The sequence below is a fragment of the Chaetomium tenue genome (genome assembly GCF_020726465.1).
Source record: "Chaetomium tenue strain MPI-SDFR-AT-0079 chromosome Unknown F5144scaffold_2, whole genome shotgun sequence".
Classification (NCBI taxonomy): domain Eukaryota; kingdom Fungi; phylum Ascomycota; class Sordariomycetes; order Sordariales; family Chaetomiaceae; genus Chaetomium; species Chaetomium tenue.
In genome coordinates this window covers 4,605,698-4,625,614 of record NW_027117330.1, presented here as the reverse complement: position 1 = coordinate 4,625,614, position 19,917 = coordinate 4,605,698, and the positions used below count along the sequence as shown (strand labels likewise).

The 19,917-nt window shown below is 56.2% G+C and overlaps 7 protein-coding genes across 7 annotated transcripts; 4 read left to right on the top strand and 3 right to left on the bottom strand.

Moving 5' to 3' along the window:
• Nucleotides 1-13: 13 nt before the first annotated feature.
• On the bottom strand, nt 14-1,816 carry F5144DRAFT_564551 (uncharacterized protein). The gene has a single exon (XM_066788429.1). The coding sequence runs from the start codon at nt 1,642-1,644 to the stop codon at nt 250-252; it is 1,395 nt and encodes a 464-aa protein (XP_066647230.1). The 5' UTR covers nt 1,645-1,816; the 3' UTR covers nt 14-249.
• Nucleotides 1,817-2,888: 1,072 nt separating this feature from the next.
• Nucleotides 2,889-4,264, top strand: F5144DRAFT_143828 (Cut8 six-helix bundle-domain-containing protein). The gene is made up of 3 exons (XM_066782409.1): nt 2,889-3,088; nt 3,212-4,080; nt 4,135-4,264. Exon 2 carries the CDS (start codon nt 3,246-3,248, stop codon nt 4,062-4,064), a length of 819 nt encoding a protein of 272 aa, XP_066647229.1. The 5' UTR covers nt 2,889-3,088; nt 3,212-3,245; the 3' UTR covers nt 4,065-4,080; nt 4,135-4,264.
• Nucleotides 4,265-5,029: 765 nt separating this feature from the next.
• On the top strand, nt 5,030-7,220 carry F5144DRAFT_528312 (uncharacterized protein; the record flags this gene model as incomplete). Its single annotated transcript, XM_066786879.1, has 4 exons — nt 5,030-5,231; nt 5,319-5,950; nt 6,006-6,041; nt 6,097-7,220. Exons 1-4 carry the CDS (start codon nt 5,224-5,226, stop codon nt 7,218-7,220), a joined length of 1,800 nt encoding a protein of 599 aa, XP_066647228.1. The 5' UTR covers nt 5,030-5,223.
• Nucleotides 7,221-7,939: 719 nt separating this feature from the next.
• F5144DRAFT_528310 (aconitase family-domain-containing protein) lies at nt 7,940-10,615 on the top strand. The gene is made up of 2 exons (XM_066786878.1): nt 7,940-8,054; nt 8,114-10,615. Exons 1-2 carry the CDS (start codon nt 8,010-8,012, stop codon nt 10,487-10,489), a joined length of 2,421 nt encoding a protein of 806 aa, XP_066647227.1. The 5' UTR covers nt 7,940-8,009; the 3' UTR covers nt 10,490-10,615.
• Nucleotides 10,616-10,649: 34 nt separating this feature from the next.
• On the bottom strand, nt 10,650-12,181 carry F5144DRAFT_564536 (kinase-like domain-containing protein). The gene has a single exon (XM_066788428.1). It carries the CDS (start codon nt 12,055-12,057, stop codon nt 11,083-11,085), a length of 975 nt encoding a protein of 324 aa, XP_066647226.1. The 5' UTR covers nt 12,058-12,181; the 3' UTR covers nt 10,650-11,082.
• Nucleotides 12,182-12,762: 581 nt separating this feature from the next.
• On the bottom strand, nt 12,763-14,953 carry F5144DRAFT_643125 (uncharacterized protein; the record flags this gene model as incomplete). Its single annotated transcript, XM_066792808.1, has 2 exons — nt 12,763-13,857; nt 14,071-14,953. The coding sequence occupies 2 exons, from the start codon at nt 14,951-14,953 to the stop codon at nt 13,202-13,204; spliced, it is 1,539 nt and encodes a 512-aa protein (XP_066647225.1). The 3' UTR covers nt 12,763-13,201.
• A 1,652-nt stretch (nt 14,954-16,605) lies between these two features.
• Nucleotides 16,606-19,753, top strand: F5144DRAFT_564528 (armadillo-type protein). Its single transcript, XM_066788427.1, has 7 exons — nt 16,606-16,852; nt 16,924-17,061; nt 17,118-17,228; nt 17,292-17,438; nt 17,498-17,871; nt 17,926-18,220; nt 18,280-19,753. Exons 1-7 carry the CDS (start codon nt 16,730-16,732, stop codon nt 19,492-19,494), a joined length of 2,403 nt encoding a protein of 800 aa, XP_066647224.1. The 5' UTR covers nt 16,606-16,729; the 3' UTR covers nt 19,495-19,753.
• Nucleotides 19,754-19,917: the final 164 nt, after the last annotated feature.

Below are 19,917 nucleotides of genomic sequence, written 5' to 3'. Positions count from 1 at the left end.
GTAGCTAGTATGTGGCGGTGGTAGATGACTTTTTTCATATGCTGGGTATAACTACCTAAGTACCTAGTTCTAAACACCCATTAACAAACAGACGCAGCTCGTGGGTAGGTATGTACCTAGGCCCAAGAGTCTACTCGAACAGCACCAGCCCAACCAACTTCTTCCACAAACAAACAACCTCCAATACTTGGGTCCAACATTGGCCTCCCCCCCCTTTCATTCCCTCTCTCCCCACATGAGCCGGGCTCATCAGTCGAAGGTAACCTTCTTCCCCTGGTGCGCCACCGGCGCGCCCGTCAGGCGAGCGACGCTGACATCGGCCTGGTACTTGATAGTCTTTTGCTCCCGCTCCCCGTTGCCGTCCCTGTCCTGTCGCCCGGGCCCGCCTTGTCTGGGTTTATTGTTGTTGTTGTTGTTGTCGTCGGATTGTGGCTGATCCTGCTGCTGTTGCTGGCGCCTGGCTGCGGTCGCACCCTTGCCGAAGCGCTTGTGGTAGCGCGTCTGGTCGTCCTCGGCGAGCTCGATCTTGAGGTTGCGCCCGAGGAGCTGGTTGACCCACCACTTGCGGGTGCGGATGCGCGCGGGTTCTTTGGTGGGGGCGGGTTTTTGGGGCGCCTTCTTTTTGGGGGGGGACTCGTCGTTTGAGTCGTTGTCTGAGTCGTCTGAGTCGCTGCTGGATTTCTCGTCGGCGTCGTCGGATGGGTTGGTCTCGGCCTCGGCCTCGGCTTCCTCATCGTCGGCTGGCTTGGTATCCTCCTCGTCTACGTCCATGAAATCCTCCAGCGTTTCGACTGTCTCGCGCACCTTGACGAACCCCTTGACCGCCCATGCTGCCGCTTCCGCGTCCTCGAAATTGACCCATCCGTATCCCTTGCATTTGCCGGAGTCTTCAAACGTGGCCACCTTGATCCAACGGATCTTGCCACACTTTTCAAAGTGCGCATACAAGTCGTCCTCGGTAGTGTTGAACGACATGTTGCCTACGAAAATCTTGGTGCTGGCGCCAGGGCCAGCGGCTTTGGCGTCTGATGACCCAGCCCCCTTGCTCGTAGTCCCGTCTGCTGCGACGGCTGCGGGTTCCTCCTTCTTCGGCCGCCCCTCAAAGCTCTTACTATCCTTTATCAGGAGCTTGCGGCGGTACCATTCGGTTTCGGAGAGAGCGATGGCCGCGACGTTGGCGTCGAATGTGGCAAAATCGACGTAGGCAAAACCGCGGTTCTCGGGGGCCTTCTTGGGGCCCGGTCCCGCGGTGGGTTTGGTGGTGGGCATGTGAACGCGGGTGATGGATTCTTCGGTGATGCTGCCGCCCGAGTTGTCGACGAGCCACTTGCGAAGCTCAGGCTTGGTGACGGTGAAACGCAGGTTGCCAATCCAGACGCCATAAGGCGAGCGCTCCTTTTTCTTCTTGCTGTCCTTGGTCCCGTCCGCTTTGCCTTCCTCGCCATCTTCTTCATCGTCACTTGTCGGTTTTACGGGCAATGCCTTGCCCTTCTTGAGCGCACGGCGTGCCTTTTTGGAGGGAGGCTCGGGGAGCGAAAGGTCGACTTGGATTTCGTCGAGGGTGGACTTCCGCTTCTTCGAGGAAGAGGAAACGTCAACCTTCTCCTCCTCGGAGACGATCTGTTCTGGTTCTTCCTTTGCCATTGTGTACGATAAATTCGGGGTGCGCTGTCTGGTCTGGTGAGAGCTTCTATGTCAACCACGAGATCCAATGGCAAGTTGCCCTCAACATCTTCGAAAATTTCCCGGTCGATAAGCGATAAGCTCTCTGCTTCCATTTTTAGCGTACTTTCCAGCCCTGGAAGTTACAGGCTCGGAATGCGGGGCAGCATCCCCAAAACCCACCCACCCACCAACCCCAAGTGCACTACCCGCCGCTGTGCGCATCCATCTCCGAAGACACCTAACCTGACTTTGGTGCTTTCTGTCGGCCACTGGTAGCAAAGAATTCCGAATCACATGGGCAACTTAATTTACCAATAAAGAAGAAGAACTGGGTGTTGAGATTTAAAGTCCTACTTCCACTAACGCACTTCTATACAGATCTTTGGTCCGTACCTAGGGGTGTACTTAACACACACAGTTTCAATTACCTGTACTTCGTACTTTGGCACAATTGCGGAGTACTAGTAAGCCATGATGCGTAGGAATTGCGAAGCATGGAGAAATGGCCTAGGCAATTACGAAGCCCGACTTGACTGGGTCTGGAACCCTCAAATTTATTTCTCTTGGTGGATAATAAACAGACGGCGCAGCCTACCCCATCTCACATCAGTCGCAATCAGACGACGGCTCGGTTCTGGGATCGGGGCAAACGAGCAAGCTGACGTCGCTCCCATTTAGATGAGCCCGGCCTGTTTAGAGCTCATCCGCGCAATATGTTCAGATACAAAGCCTCCTTGCCACGCGGCAGCATCTGGGGCGACCTCGAAGAGTCGTATTCGATAATTGGCTACGGCTATCACGGCTTCGATGGTTCTGCTGTCACTCCAAGCGGCAACGCAGTTCTGTGGAAGCAGGTCAACTTAATACCCGAACCAACGACCCTGAATGGGAGGCCGTTCGTTACTTCGTACATACATACTTCGTACATTAGGTTTGGAAGCAAACGAACTGGAGGACAGGGAATGGTCCCATCCCATAGCGGTAAGTGACGAGGTGCATGTGCCAGTGGACCGTGCGGTTATTTACCATTTACGGTTAGAGCTTTAAGGTGGAATGCCTGGCGCAGTTAGTTCGTAACCCTTGCATCCACAACAAAGGGCAAAACGAGCGGTGACTTTCGTCGCAGTTCCCACTTTCTTGTCTTTGCCTCTCGGCCACCCATCACGCCCTGACTGGCTGAGAGCTTGAACTGGGGTAGCCTGAATGGCTCGTTTGCGCCGCAGCACCTCCTCAATTTTCCCACCCCACAGGCCTTGTTGTCTCAACCTCCTCCATTTCACTCCAGGAGTCGTTCTGCGAGCTCGTTGGTGACTAGTCATTTTGCGACGTTGCGCTGGGCGAACAATGAGCGTCCTTTTATCACTGCAACCCCCAACCTTTCCCCTTCATTGCGAAACCTCTCGGCTCCCACCGACGCTCCCTGGTAAGCTCGTCCCTTCACACTCCCACCTCACCTCCGCCTCTCCCGGACGCTATCGGCCCCGCGATACACCATGATTAGGAGCAGGAAGCGGCTATTTACTGCAACACCTGAACCTCGAGTCAGATTCATTGATCCCTTTGCAGTGCCGCAACACACGATGACTTCCCGGAAGCGGAAAGCCGACGACGACGGCGATGAGATGTCGCTCTCACCACTCAGCTCGCCGGCGATATCCTCACGGCAGCTCGCAAGACCCGCAAAGAAACCTCGAGGCGGCGCCGACCTGGCTGGGCGCCCGCTATCGCTCCCCCGGCTGCTCGAGACACTCGACAACACGCAAATGCGCGCAGTCCTCCACACCATCTGCCAGCAACATCCAGACATCGGTCGGGAGGTGGTGATGGGCGCACCTCGACCGTCGGTGGCTTCAGCGCTTGAGGTTCTGGGCGATTACCAGGCCAAGTTACAGGCTGCGGTCCCTTTCGGCCAATCCAGCTCCGACTACACATACTTCCGGGTCAAACAACCGCTGGCCGCGCTTGTCGATGCCATCTCCGACTTCACGCCCCAATTCCTGCCGCCCGTCGAACAGCAGGCCAACGTCTCGTTACAATATCTCGATGCTGCGACAAAAGTCATACACGAACTACCTGATTGGGAGAGCCAACAATATCGACATCACAAAGATAACGCATACGACGAGATGTCGGGTGCGTGGGCACTGGTGATTACCGAGGCGGCAAAGAGAGGAGGGGGGTTTGTCTTGCACACGGGCGGCTGGGACCAGAGACTCGCCAAACATAACCAACAATCGGGCGGGAAGATGGAACAAGCGATGGCCGCCATGGCGACCGAAATCCCCTGGGCTGGCAACAACCCCAACGCTGCGCCAGCATCGGGGTTGTCGGACCCCAACTCCATCCTAAACCAGCTTATCAACGGGACTTACGGCTCGCCTGTCCGCGTCGGGCCATAGTGGAAGCGGTGATCATGTGTGTGACTCGCTAGTCTGTTACCATGTTTGGGCGCTAGCTAACATCACCGAGGACCTCACGACTATTTTTTTTCATCCCAGCACGGGGCATCAACCAGCATGGGGTATCAACCAGCACGGGGATCAACCGGCACCAGGATCAACCAGCACGGGGCGTCAACTAGCACAGGACATCATGGAATGGGAGGCATAGACTTTTGGGGCTTGAGGGGGTTGGGCCAACGGCGTTTTTATTTTCCTTCATACCTCTGATATCCATCGTTAGCTTTTCCTATGTACTGGTGGTCCTCTCCGTTCCGGCAGTTGTTCTTGCCGGTGACGGAGGGATCATCGATTCGGTGGAGATGTGAGGTCTAGTTTTGTATCTCTGATTACACAGAGGTCGGTAGGAGGCCGTCTTGTTGTCGAGTGGAAGGTGGTTGGGATTGGTGTGTTTCTCTGGGCTGTCTGATGCGATACATACAATTGAAGGCGTTTTGGCTTTTTATGGTGGTGGTTTTGGCATGCTTCTGTCACCCAGCTTTCTTGCCCGCGCTTGACCCAGTTGGCTGACCGTCCGTCGACCTGTGGCTTACCGTTCCAGGCAGCTCCTCTCATTCTAAACACCCAAGCGTTGCCCTCCCTGCGTGACATGTTTCTGTACATACCTACCTGAGTACCGACCTAAACGATTCCGCGGGGTTTCAACCGACCCCGACACATGGGCAAGTCGGTCTTCGCCGGCGCTGTGAAACCAAGACGCCCTGAAACCAAGACGCCCTGAAACCAAGACGCCCGGAGTCGCTGATTGGAGGCTATTGATAACTTCTAACTTTGGTGGTAACTACCTTGGCTAGGTATGTACATGTACCTACTTTCTGGATTTTCGGTGCTGAGCACACCAGCGTTTTACGGGGCAAGCCTCCAAGGCGAAGAGGGGGGGGGGGGGGTAATTATCCACGTGACAGCCTGTGGTTGACGTGCCCCACTACTACGTGTCGCGGCGCGACACGCGGTCGCTCAAGCAATCCCGCAGGCAACACTGGAAGATCCACTCACGACTTTCGAATATGTTGAACTGAGAAACCTGACACTCATAGTTACTTCATTGCACCTGCTTTGCAAATTACATGAGAGAGCGTCTCTCATACAATCCGCCACGATGCCCGCGTATGTTCCAGTCCGGCTCTTGCAACCGCGTTGCTGGCGAAAAGCCCATCCTCGTTTGATGTAAATGCTTACCCGTGTAAAACACAGCCCAGGCGATCAGCATACTTCTGTTTCCAAACCATTCGAAGCGCCCCAGCAGCGCATGTATGAGTACACTGCCGAAGAGATTGCCACACTCCAGAGCCGACTCGAAAAGCAGCTCGGTCCAGAGTTCCTGTCAACGCGCCCGGGAAACGGCCAAAAGGTGCACTATATCAGCGGTGATAAATGCATTGCACTTGCCAATGAGATCTTTGGCTTCAACGGGTGGTCCTCGTCCATCATCAGCGTCGAAACGGACTACCTCGAGGAGGATAAGCAGAGCAAAAGGACCAACATTGGCATAGCAGTTATCGTGCGCGTCACACTGCGTGACGGAACATATCATGAGGACATTGGGTATGGAATCGTTGCCAACGGGCAGTCAAAGGGTACCGCTTTCCAGAAAGCAAAAAAGGAAGGCACTACAGATGCGCTGAAGAGAGCGCTCCGGCAGTTTGGCAACGTGCTTGGGAACTGCCTCTATGACAAGGCGTATCTGTCCAAGATTACCAAGATCAAGGCGCCGCCGGCCAAGTTTGACGAGAGTCGCCTACATCGGCATCCAGATTTTGTGGTCAAAAAGGAGGTCGAGGGCCCCAAGCCAGAAGTGGCCCCCGCACGGCCGCCGCCACCTCAATGTAAGCTGTGAGCCCAGATCTCCCTGGAAGATACGTGTGCTAATCACCATGATAGTACCAACTGCGGACTCTTTTGAGGATTATCTAGAGGGTAAGACTTTGGCACAACTGTTACTCTTGGCCACGGTGACCTAACCCGTTTTCAGAGTTGGACGAGGCGGACTTCAGCATCACCGACGACAGTAACCCAGACGAAATTGCTCTACCGGACTCCAGTGAGACAAAGCCTAACCAATTCAGCGGAACGAACGTGGGCAACAACCAACCGAAGAATGGGGGGAGCAACCCCATGCAACCGCCAGCCAGACAGCTATCAAGGATAAGTTCAGCAGGCAGCAACCCTCCGCAACAAGCACCACAGACGCCAGTTCAGCCAGCCGCGAAATCTAACCCCAACAACTTCCCTGGAGCAGGCGCCCGCGGACCTCCCGCCGCCGCTCGTCCACCTCAGCAATTCAACCAAGCCCGCCCCGCGCCCCAGCCCCAGCCCCAGCCCAATAACGCCAACCAGAACCACCCCCAAAATCACAACCGAAACCCCCAAACCCACATGACACCCCCACCGGCCGGCCACGCCGTTGTCAACATGGAACCCCCGGCGGGCGAAGCCGGCTTCTTATCCGCCCGCGCGATAAAGAGCGTCCCCGACAAGGCCATCGAAGCGGGCGAGTTTGACCGCAAGCCGGGACACGTCTTCAACCCGAGTCTTATGAGCCCCTCCATCCGGCGGACGCCAGGGGTAGACCACTCGGCTACCAAACCCCTGTCAAAAAGCGGCCAGCACGTGCCCGGGATAAAGACTGACGACGCAGGCGGGGATGGTATTGCCAGTGCTGCTACCGGCAGTGGCGGTGGTGGTGGTGGCGGCGCGGGGGTTGGTCGGGGATCTGCCGCTGCACCCCGTCCTGGCCCGCCTGCCGCCCCTGGTGCTGGTGCTGGCGTTGGTGCTGTTTCTGCTACTACTGCCGCGGGCCCGAGAACGGGGAATATGCTCAACCCGCAGCTGGACCAGGCCCGGCGGATTGGCGCCCCGGTGTCGTCTAGCCCGCTGGGCAACCGTGGCCAGTTCCGTCCGCCGACTATCAAGCGGCCTGCGGCGGGTGACGGGCCTGGTCATGGCGCCGGTGCTGGTGCCGGTGCGAATGGTGGTGGGCTGGGAAGGGTGCCGTTGGGAGATGTGAGTAATGCTCCTGGTGGTGGGGGGGGCATAGCTGGTGGTGGTGGGGGGGTGGTGAAGGGGCCGGATCCGAAGAGGCAGCGGACTTCTTGAGATGGTTCCTACCGGCCACTCCCACCTTTAGTGGGATTGTGAGATGGGATTTGGGGAGGGAAGTAGTGGTGGCTGTGGTTGCTGCAGAATTGGTTCCCTAGCGCAGGCGTTTGTTGTTGTTGCTATGAGGTTCATACTTATTTACTACCCGGCTAACTACTTTGCTCTTGTTGCGGTCAAAAGGCATAGGGGTTGCTTTACAGGCGTTGTATGGCTCACAAAGGACTCGGTTGATCGCGAGTTAAATCGGCTGGGATGGGAAAGGGGTAGCTTATATACCTATGTTTTATGGCAGGTAGACTGACTGAATGCTCATGGTGTAGGTTTTGGTGGCACTTTCATGAAACAGGGTTATGACAGGTAGAGGGATATTTTGTTTTTGGTGCTGATCTTGCGAGTAAACTACTGAGGCAAGGAGTGAAGTGAATCTTCAGCTACCTGCACCCGATGTCGTGGCCAGTCCTGTAAGACCTTGTCTGACGCTTTTTACCTAGTCATTACACCAGCCTAGCGCGAACTTCTTCTTACCATGGTAGAGTGCATGATTGCCGACAACTGCCATTCAGAGCTTCCCTTGCTTCAAAAGAGTGTTGCTGCTTAACATTGCCCGAGCCGTGATAGGCTCAATGGCACCCACAAGCCGACCCGCCTCCCCGGTTCCCCAGATTTTCGGTTCCGGGATCGGAGACCTGAGACCCTGGTTGCGATGCCCGAAACCCGATATTTTTTCCCCGTCGCCTTCGGTGAGTCCCGGTAGCAGCGACGCACTTGGCAACGGGGATAGCAACCATGAGGCCAATTGATCTTGCCAGCCGGTCAGGCGTGGCCCTGAAGGTGTGTCTGTATTCAAATACATATCTCTTGCACCAAAACCCCGCTAACAAAATTCATAGAGGGCCTTCCACGCACAACAACTCCGCCGAGTCGCAAGCACGCGACCATACTCGAACGGGCCCCTGCTGCCCCCGACGTACGACAGGCTCTACAACAAGTACTCCGAGGTCCGCCGGGTGCTGGGCACGCAGCGGCTAACCCTCGCCGAGAAGATCCTGTACAGCCACTTGGACAACGTCGAGGAGTCGCTGCTCTCCGAAAACACCAACAATGGCCGCGACGTCCGCGGCAACGCCAACCTCAAGCTGCGGCCCGACCGCGTCAACATGCAGGACGCCTCCGCCCAGATGGCCCTGCTGCAGTTCATGTCATGCAACCTGCCGCAGACTGCCATCCCCGCGAGCATCCACTGCGACCACCTGATCGTCGGCGAGCGCGGCGCCGACGACGACCTCGCGGCCGGCGTCAAGATGAACCAGGAGGTGTTTGACTTCCTCGAGTCCGCTGCTAAGAAATATGGCATCGACTTCTGGCCCCCCGGAGCCGGCATCATCCACCAGACCGTGCTCGAGAACTACGCTCTTCCGGGTCTGATGATGCTGGGAACCGATAGTCATTCTCCCAACGCCGGTGGTCTCACTACCATTACCATTGGTGTGGGTGGTGCGGACGCTGTCGAGGCGCTCGTCGGTGCTCCCTGGGAGTTGAAGGCTCCTAAGATTCTGGGCGTCAAGTTGACCGGCCAGCTGAACGACTGGGTGTCCCCCAAGGATTTGATTCTCCACCTTGCTGGGCTGCTCACCGTGCGCGGAGGTACCGGTTATATTGTCGAGTACTTTGGGCCCGGCGTTGAGACATTGAGCCTCACGGGCATGGCGACAGCCTGCAACATGGGGGCCGAGATTGGTGCAACCACCTCCATCTTCCCCTATACTGAAGCGTCGAGCCGCTACTTGAAGGCGACCCGGAGGGAACAGGCCAGCAAAAATGCCGAAATCTTCCAGAACTTCCGTGGCGTCGGTGCCAGCGCTGGTGAGGACGCCCTCTTCAGGTTCAAGGCCGATGAGGGGGCACAGTACGACCAGCTCATCGAAATCGACCTCTCCAAGCTCGAGCCCCACATCAACGGCCCCTTCACCCCTGATCTCGCCACGCCGCTGTCCCTGTTCAAGAAGACGGTTCAGGAGGAGCAGTGGCCCGAGAAGCTATCTGCCGGTCTGATCGGCAGCTGCACCAACAGCTCGTACGAGGACATGACACGCGTCGAGAGCATTGTGCGCGAGGCTGAGAAGGCCGGCCTCAAGCCCAAGGCGGATTTCTACATCACTCCCGGTAGTGAGCAGATCCGGGCGACCCTCGAGAGAGACGGTACACTCGAAACCTTCACCGAAGCCGGTGGTATCCTCCTCTCCAACGCCTGCGGGCCGTGTATCGGCCAGTGGAAGCGCATCGACGGCGTGGAGAAGGGCACCACCAACGCCATCCTCACCTCGTACAACCGCAACTTCCGCGGCCGCAACGACGGCAACCCCGACACCATGAACTTCCTCGCCTCCCCCGAAATCGTGACCGCCATGGCTTACGCGGGATCCACCACCTTCAACCCCATGACCGACACCCTCACAACCCCCTCCGGCGCCGAGTTCCGCTTCCCGGCCCCGCGCGGTCTCGAGGGCCCTCCCACCCCCTTCGAGCAAGGCAAAGAAGTCTTCGCCGTCGCCTCCCAACCCCCCAACCCCTCCGTCCAGGTCGCCGTCTCCCCCACCTCAGAGCGCCTGGCCCTACTCGAGCCCTTCGACGCCTTCCCCGAATCCGACCTCACCGGGCTCCGGGTCCTCGTCAAAGTCACCGGCAAATGCACCACCGACACCATCTCGGCCGCGGGGCCCTGGCTCAAGTACAAGGGCCACCTGGCCAACATCAGCGCCAACACGCTCAACACGGCCGTCAACGCCGAGACGGGCGAGGTCAACGCCGCCTACGACCTCGACGGCTCCCGCACCACCATCCCCGACCTCGCCCTGCGCTGGAAGCACCGCGGCCAGCCCTGGCTCGTCGTCGCCGAGCACAACTACGGCGAGGGCTCCGCCCGCGAACACGCCGCGCTCCAGCCCCGCTACCTCGGCGCCCGTGTCATTGTCTGCAAGAGCTTTGCGCGCATTCATGAGACGAACCTGAAGAAGCAGGGTGTTGTGCCGCTGACGTTTGTCGAGCAGGCGGATTATGATAAGATCGGGGCTGGTGATGAGGTCGCGACCGTGGGGCTGTATGACATGTTGAGGAATGGAGGGCGTGGGGAGGTGAGCTTGAGGGTGGCCAAGAAGGAGGGCGGTGAGGTGTTTGATGTGCCGGTGCGTCATGCGGTCAGTGAGGACCAGGCGAAGTTTATTCTGGCGGGGAGTGCGCTGAATTTGTTGGCGAAGGGGGGGCTTTGAGAGGGTGGGAGGTGGTGGTGTCTGTTAAGTAAGAAGTAGATTAAGGCTGGGCGGTATACCCCGTTGCTGCTCTCGTGGATGGTGGAGAAAATGGTTGGAATATAAAAGAAGTTTTTGTACACCGCTGTTTTGCTGATTTGCTCTGTCCATTGTGATACATGCAACATGGGTTTTATTGAAGCTCATTTACCGGATTTTGCTCTGATGCCACAACATAATTGGGAGTTTTCCGTCTGATGGAAGTCTCGTAGTAGCCGACAAGTTAAACCCTCCTCTTCCCAGAATATTGATAAGTGACGTCAAATTGTATAGGCATAATCTAATCGCCCCGGGTCAGGAGACTTACTAAATGTGCCCCGTTTAACGTTCATGAGCCGTGCTGTTGGTGTGGCATTGTGACAGGGACTCGGACAGCAACATCGCCAATCGAGGCAGTTGAAGCAGTTCGCTTCACTCCTACAACCATGCCAAATACAAAGAACACTCTTAGCGCGCCAACGAGAATCAGGCTTGCAGAGGCCAATATCATAAATGCGACCAAATCCCAAACTCTTCAAGTCTAACCCCTCATTCTCTCCGTATATGCTGCCCGCTCACTGAAGCCACGGCCTATTTCTCTCCCATTCCACTTCGCGCAGATAATGCATCCTCTTATACGCCGCAGTGACCTCCGGAAACCCCATCTCCCCCAGCCTCCTCTTAACACCCACGGGATACGCCCCGTTGCGCTCAACCCGCACCGGGCCCTCGCCGCCAGGCCCCCTAGCATGCACACGCTCCACACACAAGACACCGCAAATCGCAAACTTGGTCCGCACCCACTCCAACGGCACATACCCGGCCATCTCCCAGTCGATCACGACGATCCGGTCCCCGTCGACGATGATGTTGGTCGGCCCGAGGTCGTTGTGCGCCAGCACAAACACCGAGCAATCCATCCCCAACGCCTCGCACTGCTGTTGGGTGGCCTCGACACTGTCGTCGCGCGTCTCTTGCAATGGGTTCATCCAGTTGCTGTCTGAGGCGGTCATGGTGTCGGACGTGAAGGCGCTGAGGTCGGCGCAAATCTGCGAGACACGGCTGACGACATGCTCTTTTTCCTGCTCAGGCATGGTCCACCAGGCTTCGTTGAGGCGCTGGCCGGGGATGAAGGGCTCAACCAGGTAGGTTTTACCGGCGTCTTCCATGTAGAAAAGAACGGTAGGGATGTCAAAGCTGAGATGTTGCTGCTGTTTGGCGAGGAACGCTAGGGTTTCGGGTTCCCGCCGGGTCTCGTCGGTGGCGAGCCGGATTTTGATGATGATCTCGTCGCCGAAGCTGAACACGGCCGACACGTCGCCCGCGTCATGGATCTGGCGGGCGTGTCCATCAGGGGCGAGCGGGCCGGCGACAGGCTGGGGAACTGGGACCTCGGAAAGCGTGTAATACGAATCGTTGTCTGGGTTCTCCCAGAGGCAAACCCCCTCTCGCGGTCCTTGAAGACGGCGGAGAGCGTGCTTGCTTCCGATGAGCCATGAGTTGGCGTCGATCTGCTTGACCGAGTCTCTCACGGGGATAGGCGGTGTCATCTTAGTTGACAGCAGAGGGAGCAGGCAGGGGAAATGTGGTGGACGGTAACCACAAATTGTGTGTTTAGGGAGAAGATGAGATTGATTCAATTGGTTGGGGCTCGCTGCCGTTGGTTGAGTGATTTGTGATCACCAACAGGCACACGATCACACACTGACAAACACATCAAATCCAAGTTTGAAATCTAGCACACGACGCCATATTTACGGCCCCAGGTGGCAATGAGATCATATTATTCCAGCTTGTCTTTGCGAAAAATGTAGTCCAAGTCCGCAAAGCACAGATGGATTTATGTCAAGGAACTATCTCGTCATGGCAATAGGGCCGCGGCTTGATGTTCTCTCGTTCATACAACGTCTTGCAATGGTGTTGACTCGGTTAAGTTCTAATAATTGAGTTGAAGTTGACTAGGCTAACCGGTTCTCTTGTTCTATGTAGTATTTCATACAGTGCTAATACCATAGTGATACTAGTATCAGGAGGAATACTAGGGTTTCTAATAACTACAAATTCCCTAATTTCTTTCACTGCGTACATGTACCTAGCAAGGCTCCCCGATTCGGCACAGGGACTGAAAAGCAAACACTGCGCATCAGTTTTGGGTTCTCTCTCTTCTTGACATGCACATACTTTTTGTGTACCACGCAGAGATAAAGCTTGGCGAAAGACTAATCTACGTTAGGATACAATAAAAACGAAAATAAGTAGAGATAAATTTATTCTTTCTTGCTTCTTTCGTCTAGGCAAGCTACTGACCGTGCCATTATTGTATGTACGTAACCTGGGCTATATTTGTGAGGCCACTGCCCTCGGTAGCCGACCCCACCCCAGAAACACCTCCCGTTTGCATCTTCCATCCCACCACACCCGCCCAACTCCCGATATGTTTCAATAAAAAACCTATTTACTATTGCTCCCAGCCTCAAGAAAGGCAAAACTGCTTTTGCCCCAGCGCCACACGCCAGTAATAAAGAACAACCCCTTCGCCCTGAGCAAATACTCAACAGCTAACGGCAGCCGATGAACAAAAAAATGGCTGCTCCCTCTCAAAGCAATGCGCCTTTACATGCAAGACCCACCACTGCACCGATCCCCTACCCTGCCCTGCCTTGCCCGCCTTTAACTCCCATCTGCTGCCTTACGCTACACGTTCCCGTCTAACTGCCTCATGGACTTCATTTGCGCGCCATTCAGCCCAGACACAATCACCAGCCCCGAATTGCCAACCCTCTTGCTCGTGACACCGCCAACATTACTACTCCCGTGTTTCCGCGCTTTCCTGTCAGCCCCATTAACCCCACCACCACCCCAATCTTCATCCAGACCAGACGCGGAAGAAGCCGACCCCGCGCCAGTACCAGCACCAGCACCCGCACCAACCAACGGCAGACCCCTCAACCGCCTCAGCGCCCTCACCCACGCGGGGTTTTCGGCCATCTTTTCAGGTAGAGTCTCCTCGAAGGGAACTGCTTGCGCGTCCGCCTCGCGCTGCTGTCTCCGCAGCGACTGGGCGGCGCGGCCAAAGTTGGCCTTCCTGTTCCCGCGTGCCCGTATCTCGGCGAGCTTCGCGGTGTGCCAGGCCGCTGAGTGCTCCTGTGGCCAGTGGATACGCGGGTCGATGTCTAGATACAGGGGCTCGTCCTGGGGTTGGTTTTGGGATGGGGTTTCTGCTGCCGTGCTGGTCGCGGATTGAGTTGGTGGTGGCGGTGGTGGGAGAGTGGTGGGGATTAAGTCTATTCCAGGAGGCGGCGAGGAGGCGTCTCGCTGGGAGTAGATGAGTGCGTCAAAACGGGCGGTGTCTATTTCCTTCGGTTTTGCGAATTGTAAGGGTTGGGTCTTGGTTATTGGGGCTGGCCGAATGGGGACATGCATCTCTCGAGCGGATGGCTTCGAAGAGGCGATGCCGTTCGCTTGAAAGGACCCATAGGAGGTTTGGGCATCCAGACTCTTCCCCACGGGAGGCGTTTTATTAACCTTCCCGTTCGAGGGCTCCGAGGGCCACCGTGTCTTACCATCCAGCGATTCCGTGAGGGTCGTAGACGAAGCCGCGCTGCTCGTCTTCCTCCCAAAGTAGTCTTTCATCTCCCTGTCGGAAGACAATTCTGACCCTTCGGAACTGCGTCGATGGGCATTCCCAGCAAACCCGTTCAGCCCGGAACTCGATTGCTCGGAGAGTACGCCCGAGGTAGCCTCGTCCGGCCCCCCGATAAATCGCAGATTAGAGACCTGGAGGGGTACCCTCTTCAAAGGAAGGTGCCTGAAGGCGGATTTTACACCAGGCTTGGCCTCTTTCTCTCGCGCTTTACCTGCCTGGAAAGGCAGGTTTGGTGCATAGCGACTAAACTGGGGGCTTCGGGCAGGCTCGAATGATACCGCCCCATTCACTCTGGGTTTTGGCGAAAGTTTCTGTCGTTTCCTCCGGGGCTCTCCATCCTCAGGAGACCCAGGACTCTCCGGGGGCGAGTCGGCAGGGGGGCGAGGTGCTAAAGGCCGAGACGAAGGCGGAAAACTGTTGTGCTTCGGTGTTGGTTGTTGCGCGTTGAGTTGGGGAGGGTTCCCCGCGGTTTTGCGTCTCATGATTGGCCGGTCCTTGTCAGTCTCCGGCAACAGTTTTCTAGGATTTGTGGCTGATAGAGGCCGAAAAAGAGGATCTGAGGCGCCCGTTGGGATCTGTGTCGCGCGGGTGCCATTTGCTTGGCCGGAATCCCAATTTTTGTCAGTTTTGGAGAAGAGCTGCAGATGCACCTCGCACAGGATCTGGCGGCTCCCGTCGATTTTGGCGGCGCATCCCGTGAAGGAGCAGGGAACGATACTGAGCCCGGTCGAGTCATCATCAGACGTATGACTTGTGAAAGATGCGCTGGAATTGATAGCAGTGGTTCTGGATGGCGACATCCTGATGCGAGAGCTATCGAGGCCTGAAGATGCGGAGCTGGGAGAGGCGGCCCGCGACGACAACAACAAGTTGTCATGGTAGAAGCGGCGTCGCTTGGCTTGGCCTTCTTGGCCGGCAAGACAGCGCTTGCAGACCCAATCGATGCTATGGAATTTGGTCAATGGATAACTTTATAGTGGTTTTAAACGACAACTTCTAATTGAAAAATCGTCTAGAGACCAAAAAGTGTTGTAATGAGGTAGGCGAGGCGAGGTAAGCGCAAGGCAGAGGGAATGAAATACGGCAGCGGGAAAATAGGCTACATGAAGGAGGGTGGGGGGGGGGGGAGCGCCGCTGCCCTCTGTATGGTTGGTGGCGGTCCAGCCGGCTCGACGTAACAGGGGATACAGGGGATGCAGGGGATAGAGGAGTTGGGTTGCGAGAGGTCTCGGACGCGGGTGTGGGGACTTGGGGGGGAAGGATTCATGGGAGGGTCGAAGGGAATACAAAATGCGGAGGGAGGATAGGGAAAAGCTTACAAGGACCCTTGTGGAAAGGGACGATGGCATGCAGAATGATAGCATCTGCCGCATTGGATGCACTTAAACAGCGGCTTGTCGAGTGCCGCTGGCTCTTTGCATCGTCTACAACGGGGCATTAGGAAGGTGGTCTTGAACAGCCCTGCGCCGCGTCCTGTGATTTGCAAGAACCTGTTAGCGCCACTAGTCAGTCCAGCGTTCCAACAGAGCGGTCAGGTTTGATTTTCAAAATCCCACCCGAAATCAAAATATTGGGCGTGTCTCAGGTCTTTTCAGTCATTGTCGGTCGTCATCCAGCGTAGCTGCAACGGTTTCGTGGTCCTGGGGCGACAGGCGAACTAGTCGCAAGGTCGAGGCTGGTTGCCTCTCCTTGCTCCTTGTCTACCACAGCCTTTGGGTCCGGCTTTGTGAAATCAATGAAAGCCAAACTCCGGGAAGCAGCAGCGTTTTCGACAAACGTCTCAAACGTATTTTGATATACCCGACCGCCATATACCCCATGCTACCGGCTGTCTTGAGGCAGCGTGTGGAAGCTGAGACTGGCGGCCGGGCGCGCCAAGACGCAACAGCCGTGTCGCCCGGAACCACAAAACCAGAAGAGCGCGAGGCTGTCGGACCTTTTACCAGTTTGCTCATCATTGACACCTTGCTTAGGGTGAGGGAATTAGAAATAATGATGAGAATGCGTACCTATGAGATGGGGATGATTGGGGAACACGAATCCCTAAGCTGGCGTAGTTAGGCTATCAGCTCCTCGCTGCAGCCGCCCTTCGCTCGCCAGCCTTCAATCATCCATCCACCTACCGACCATGAGCGTGCGACTTCAAGCAAATGTAACCATATGGTGATATTGCTGGACCCGCCGCGAGCGCCTTTTTGTCGGCCCAAATGCAATGCAAATTGAGGTTCTTGGGTTGATCGTTGTGTGACGAATGGAGTTTGTACCCGGGCCAACAATTTCTCAATTTCTACCTGGAGGGGGAAGGACAACAACAGAGAGGCGGACCGCTGCAGCGAACTGTAGTGGCCCGTGCACCAAGACAAGCTTTCTGAGGTGGCAGAAAGGACCACCGCCTACTATACTTGACCTAGCGTGCCAAGAAAACTTAGAAATGAACCGCGATAACAGGTTGCGGGTTTGCGATAGCCTCCTTTTCGTGATTTCTCCTCGATAAGCGACGAGCCGACGACGACGGCGACGACTAAGCACCTCTCCCAAGACCTCGAACACGGACCTCAACTATACGCCCCCCCACGATGGACTTTCTCAAGTCGGCTGTTGCCTCGGCGATGGCCAAGGGGCCGCCGTTCCCTTACAATTTTGGCGACAAAGTCGATCTCGACCCCTCCATCTGGACTCTTCACAACGGTACACGACGGGTATGCACTCGGCCATGGCTACTCCGCTACGGAGAGATATAGAGGACCGCTTGGCTGACTCTGGGTTGTAGGAAGACGGCTCGAATTGCAGCATCTTCTCGTTCGATATCACCACCAACCGCTCCGCCTTACCTCTTGCCAAGAACGCCCTGAAAAAGCTACGAACACTACGACACCCCGGCGTCATCAAGGTGCTAGACACGGTCGAGGTACGATGCCCATCCGGTAGCCGAGCATAGCCTAGGGCTGATAAATTTGAAAAAAGACAGATTCGTACATCTACATCGCGACAGAGCGCCTAGTACCTCTACGGTGGCATGTCAAGCGGAAGAGTCTCAGCCCCGAAACGGCGAAATGGGGTCTCTACAGCATCGCGGTGCGTCCAGTGGAACTCTATGGGATATTGAAAACCCTGGGCTTGGGCTAACGAGGAGGACAGAGAACAATCAAATTTATCAACGACGAGGCAGCGTCCGTTCATGGTAGTCTCAAAGTTGCCTCAGTTTATACGACCGAGAGCGGCGAGTGGAAGCTCGGCGGGTTTGAGGTACTCAGTAACGTCAAAGACGACGAGGCCGTAGTATATGTAAGACTCCGCCGCCCTCTATATGCCGCGATCAAGGCTTACCAACTAACTCGCCATAGACTTATGGTAGTCTGGTGCCAGACTCGGGACGGTACACGCCGCCTGAACTAGCAAAGTCGGGATGGGATGCCATCAAAAAAAGTCCCCACTCGGCCGTCGACGCTTACGAGTTTGCCGCCTTGATCTTCGAGGTATTTAACGGCACTTTCAACGGCGGCGATCAGGCGGGCCAAACCAAGAATGTCCCACCCAGTATGCAGTCGAGCTATAAACGCCTAACCAACGCCAACCCCAAGGCGAGGCTTAGCGTTGCCCACTTCCTGGAGCAAGGCCGTCGCAACGGCTCATTCTTCGATTCGCCACTCATCAAACTCACTGACGGAATCGAAAACTTGGGTGTCAAGAGCGAGGAGGAACGGGAAGCATTCCTAGAGTGAGTGTTTGATTTTTACTCGTTGTTTTGGATGTTGTATGTTGACGAATTCAGGGACCTGGAGCAACTTACAGACGACTTCCCCGAGGACTTCTTCAAGATGAAGGTGCTTCCGGAACTGCTAAATTCAGTAGAGTTCGGCGGTGGTGGCCCAAAGGCATTTGGAGTAGTCATGAAGATTGCCACCAAGCTGTCGAGTGAAGACTTTGAGGCAAAGATCACCCCCGTCTTGATTCGGTTGTTTGGCAACCCCGACAGGGCCATCAGGGTGTGCTTATTAGACAACCTCCCTCTAATGATTGATCGCCTGTCTCAAAGAATTGTCAATGATAAGATATTTCCTCAGATAGTGAGTTGGACCCTTCAGGCCTGCCTGTTTCGTGTGGAAAGATACTTATCCAGGTCTAGGTTACCGGGTTCACGGATATTGCACCCGTTGTACGAGAGCAGACTTTAAAGTCTGTACTCACGCTCATTACCAAGCTCTCGGATCGGACCATTAATGGTGAGCTGCTGAGATACTTGGCCAAGACTGCCAACGACGAGCAACCTGGCATCCGCACCAACACAACAATCTGTCTCGGCAAAATTGCCAAGTACCTTGGGACCTCCTCAAGGGGCAAGGTCCTAATCGCCGCCTTCACGAGATCACTTAGAGACCCTTTCGTCCACGCCCGAAATGCGTCGCTCATGGCGCTCGCCGTGACATCAGACTGCTTCTCCGACGAGGACTGCGCGGTCCGCATCGTGCCCGCTGTCTGTCCCTCGCTTATCGACAAAGAAAAGGTCATCCGCGACCAAGCGAGCAAAACCATCGACGTCTACTTGGCCAAGATCAAGAAAGCAGCAGCGGGGATGCCCGACTCCGTCCTCCCACCCGAAAGCGCCGTGTCTGCCGCGGGCGGACCCAGGATGAGCACCCCCCAACCGGCCGAGTCAGCGGCAGCCTCCTGGGCGGGCTGGGCCATCTCCTCCTTCACGAACAAGCTATCCACCGCGGCAGGCGAGATCCAATCCTCCTCCACCCCCGTCAACGGCTCGGCCGCGGCACCGCCCCCACAACGCCCCGCGACGGCATCCCAAACACCCTCCACATCCTCCGCCTCCAACCTCCACCGCCAGGCTCTCAAATCCCCCACCCCCTCCGCCTACAAAGACCCCTTCCACGACGACCCTTCCCAAGACAACAACAATAACGACGACAACGACTTCAACGACGATGCGGCCGACGCATGGGGCGACATGGACGACATGGCAGACGACGACAACGACAACGACGGCGCGGCGGGCTACTTCGCCGAAGCCAACAACAAACCCACCAAGCCCACCACCACAACCACCACAACAACAACCACCCTCCCCAAACGAGACCCCAAACCCACCAGCGCGAGCGCCAGCGCCACACCGTTCGACGACGGCTCCGAGCCAGATTTCGCCGGATGGCTGGCGGCGCAGGCGCAGAAGAAGACCGGGGCGAAGGGGCTGCCGAAGGGGCTGGCCAAGACCGGCGGGACAGCGAAGAAGACGACGGCTGCGGCGAAGCCCAAGGCCGCGGTGCCGGCGAAGAAGATTGATATGAAGCCGAAGCAGACGGATGAGGATGATGGGTGGGGTGGGTGGTAGGTGGGTACGTAGGTGGGTGGTGCGTGTTTTAAAGATGATGGGTTGGTTTTGCTTGTTGTGGATTTGTGGGGGCTTTGGGAGGAGAATATATCCCTGGCTGACGCAGATAGAGAGTGATGATGATATTTTGGGAGGGGAGGGGTAATGGTGGAGGAAAGTTGGATTTACAACGGAACGCATGGCGTTTGGCGCGACTGATTAGGTATAGAAGTGTTGTGTAGCCGGCTATTCAGCTATTGGAGACTTGTGAAATGAGATTACATATCCCTCTCCTGAAGTTGAAGGCAACCATGGGGCATAACTAGAGGAGGAAAACTACCCGAACCAAGTGATCATCCATGAATAAATGACATCAAAAGAGTATAAAACCCTTCGCATCGGCGGCTGGTGCCATGCAACAACCCATCTACAAATCATCCTAGC

Coding starts and splice junctions, on each gene's coding strand:
- F5144DRAFT_564551 (XM_066788429.1), bottom strand. CDS start 1,644: ATGGCAAAGGAAGAACCAGAACAGATCGTCTCCGAGGAGGAGAAGGTT.
- F5144DRAFT_143828 (XM_066782409.1), top strand. CDS start 3,246: ATGACTTCCCGGAAGCGGAAAGCCGACGACGACGGCGATGAGATGTCG.
- F5144DRAFT_528310 (XM_066786878.1), top strand. CDS start 8,010: ATGAGGCCAATTGATCTTGCCAGCCGGTCAGGCGTGGCCCTGAAG. Junction 8,055..8,113: donor GGTCAGGCGTGGCCCTGAAG/GTGTGTCTGTAT, acceptor CAAAATTCATAG/AGGGCCTTCCACGCACAACA.
- F5144DRAFT_564536 (XM_066788428.1), bottom strand. CDS start 12,057: ATGACACCGCCTATCCCCGTGAGAGACTCGGTCAAGCAGATCGACGCC.
- F5144DRAFT_564528 (XM_066788427.1), top strand. CDS start 16,730: ATGGACTTTCTCAAGTCGGCTGTTGCCTCGGCGATGGCCAAGGGGCCG. Junction 17,062..17,117: donor AGGTGCTAGACACGGTCGAG/GTACGATGCCCA, acceptor ATTTGAAAAAAG/ACAGATTCGTACATCTACAT. Junction 17,439..17,497: donor ACGACGAGGCCGTAGTATAT/GTAAGACTCCGC, acceptor AACTCGCCATAG/ACTTATGGTAGTCTGGTGCC.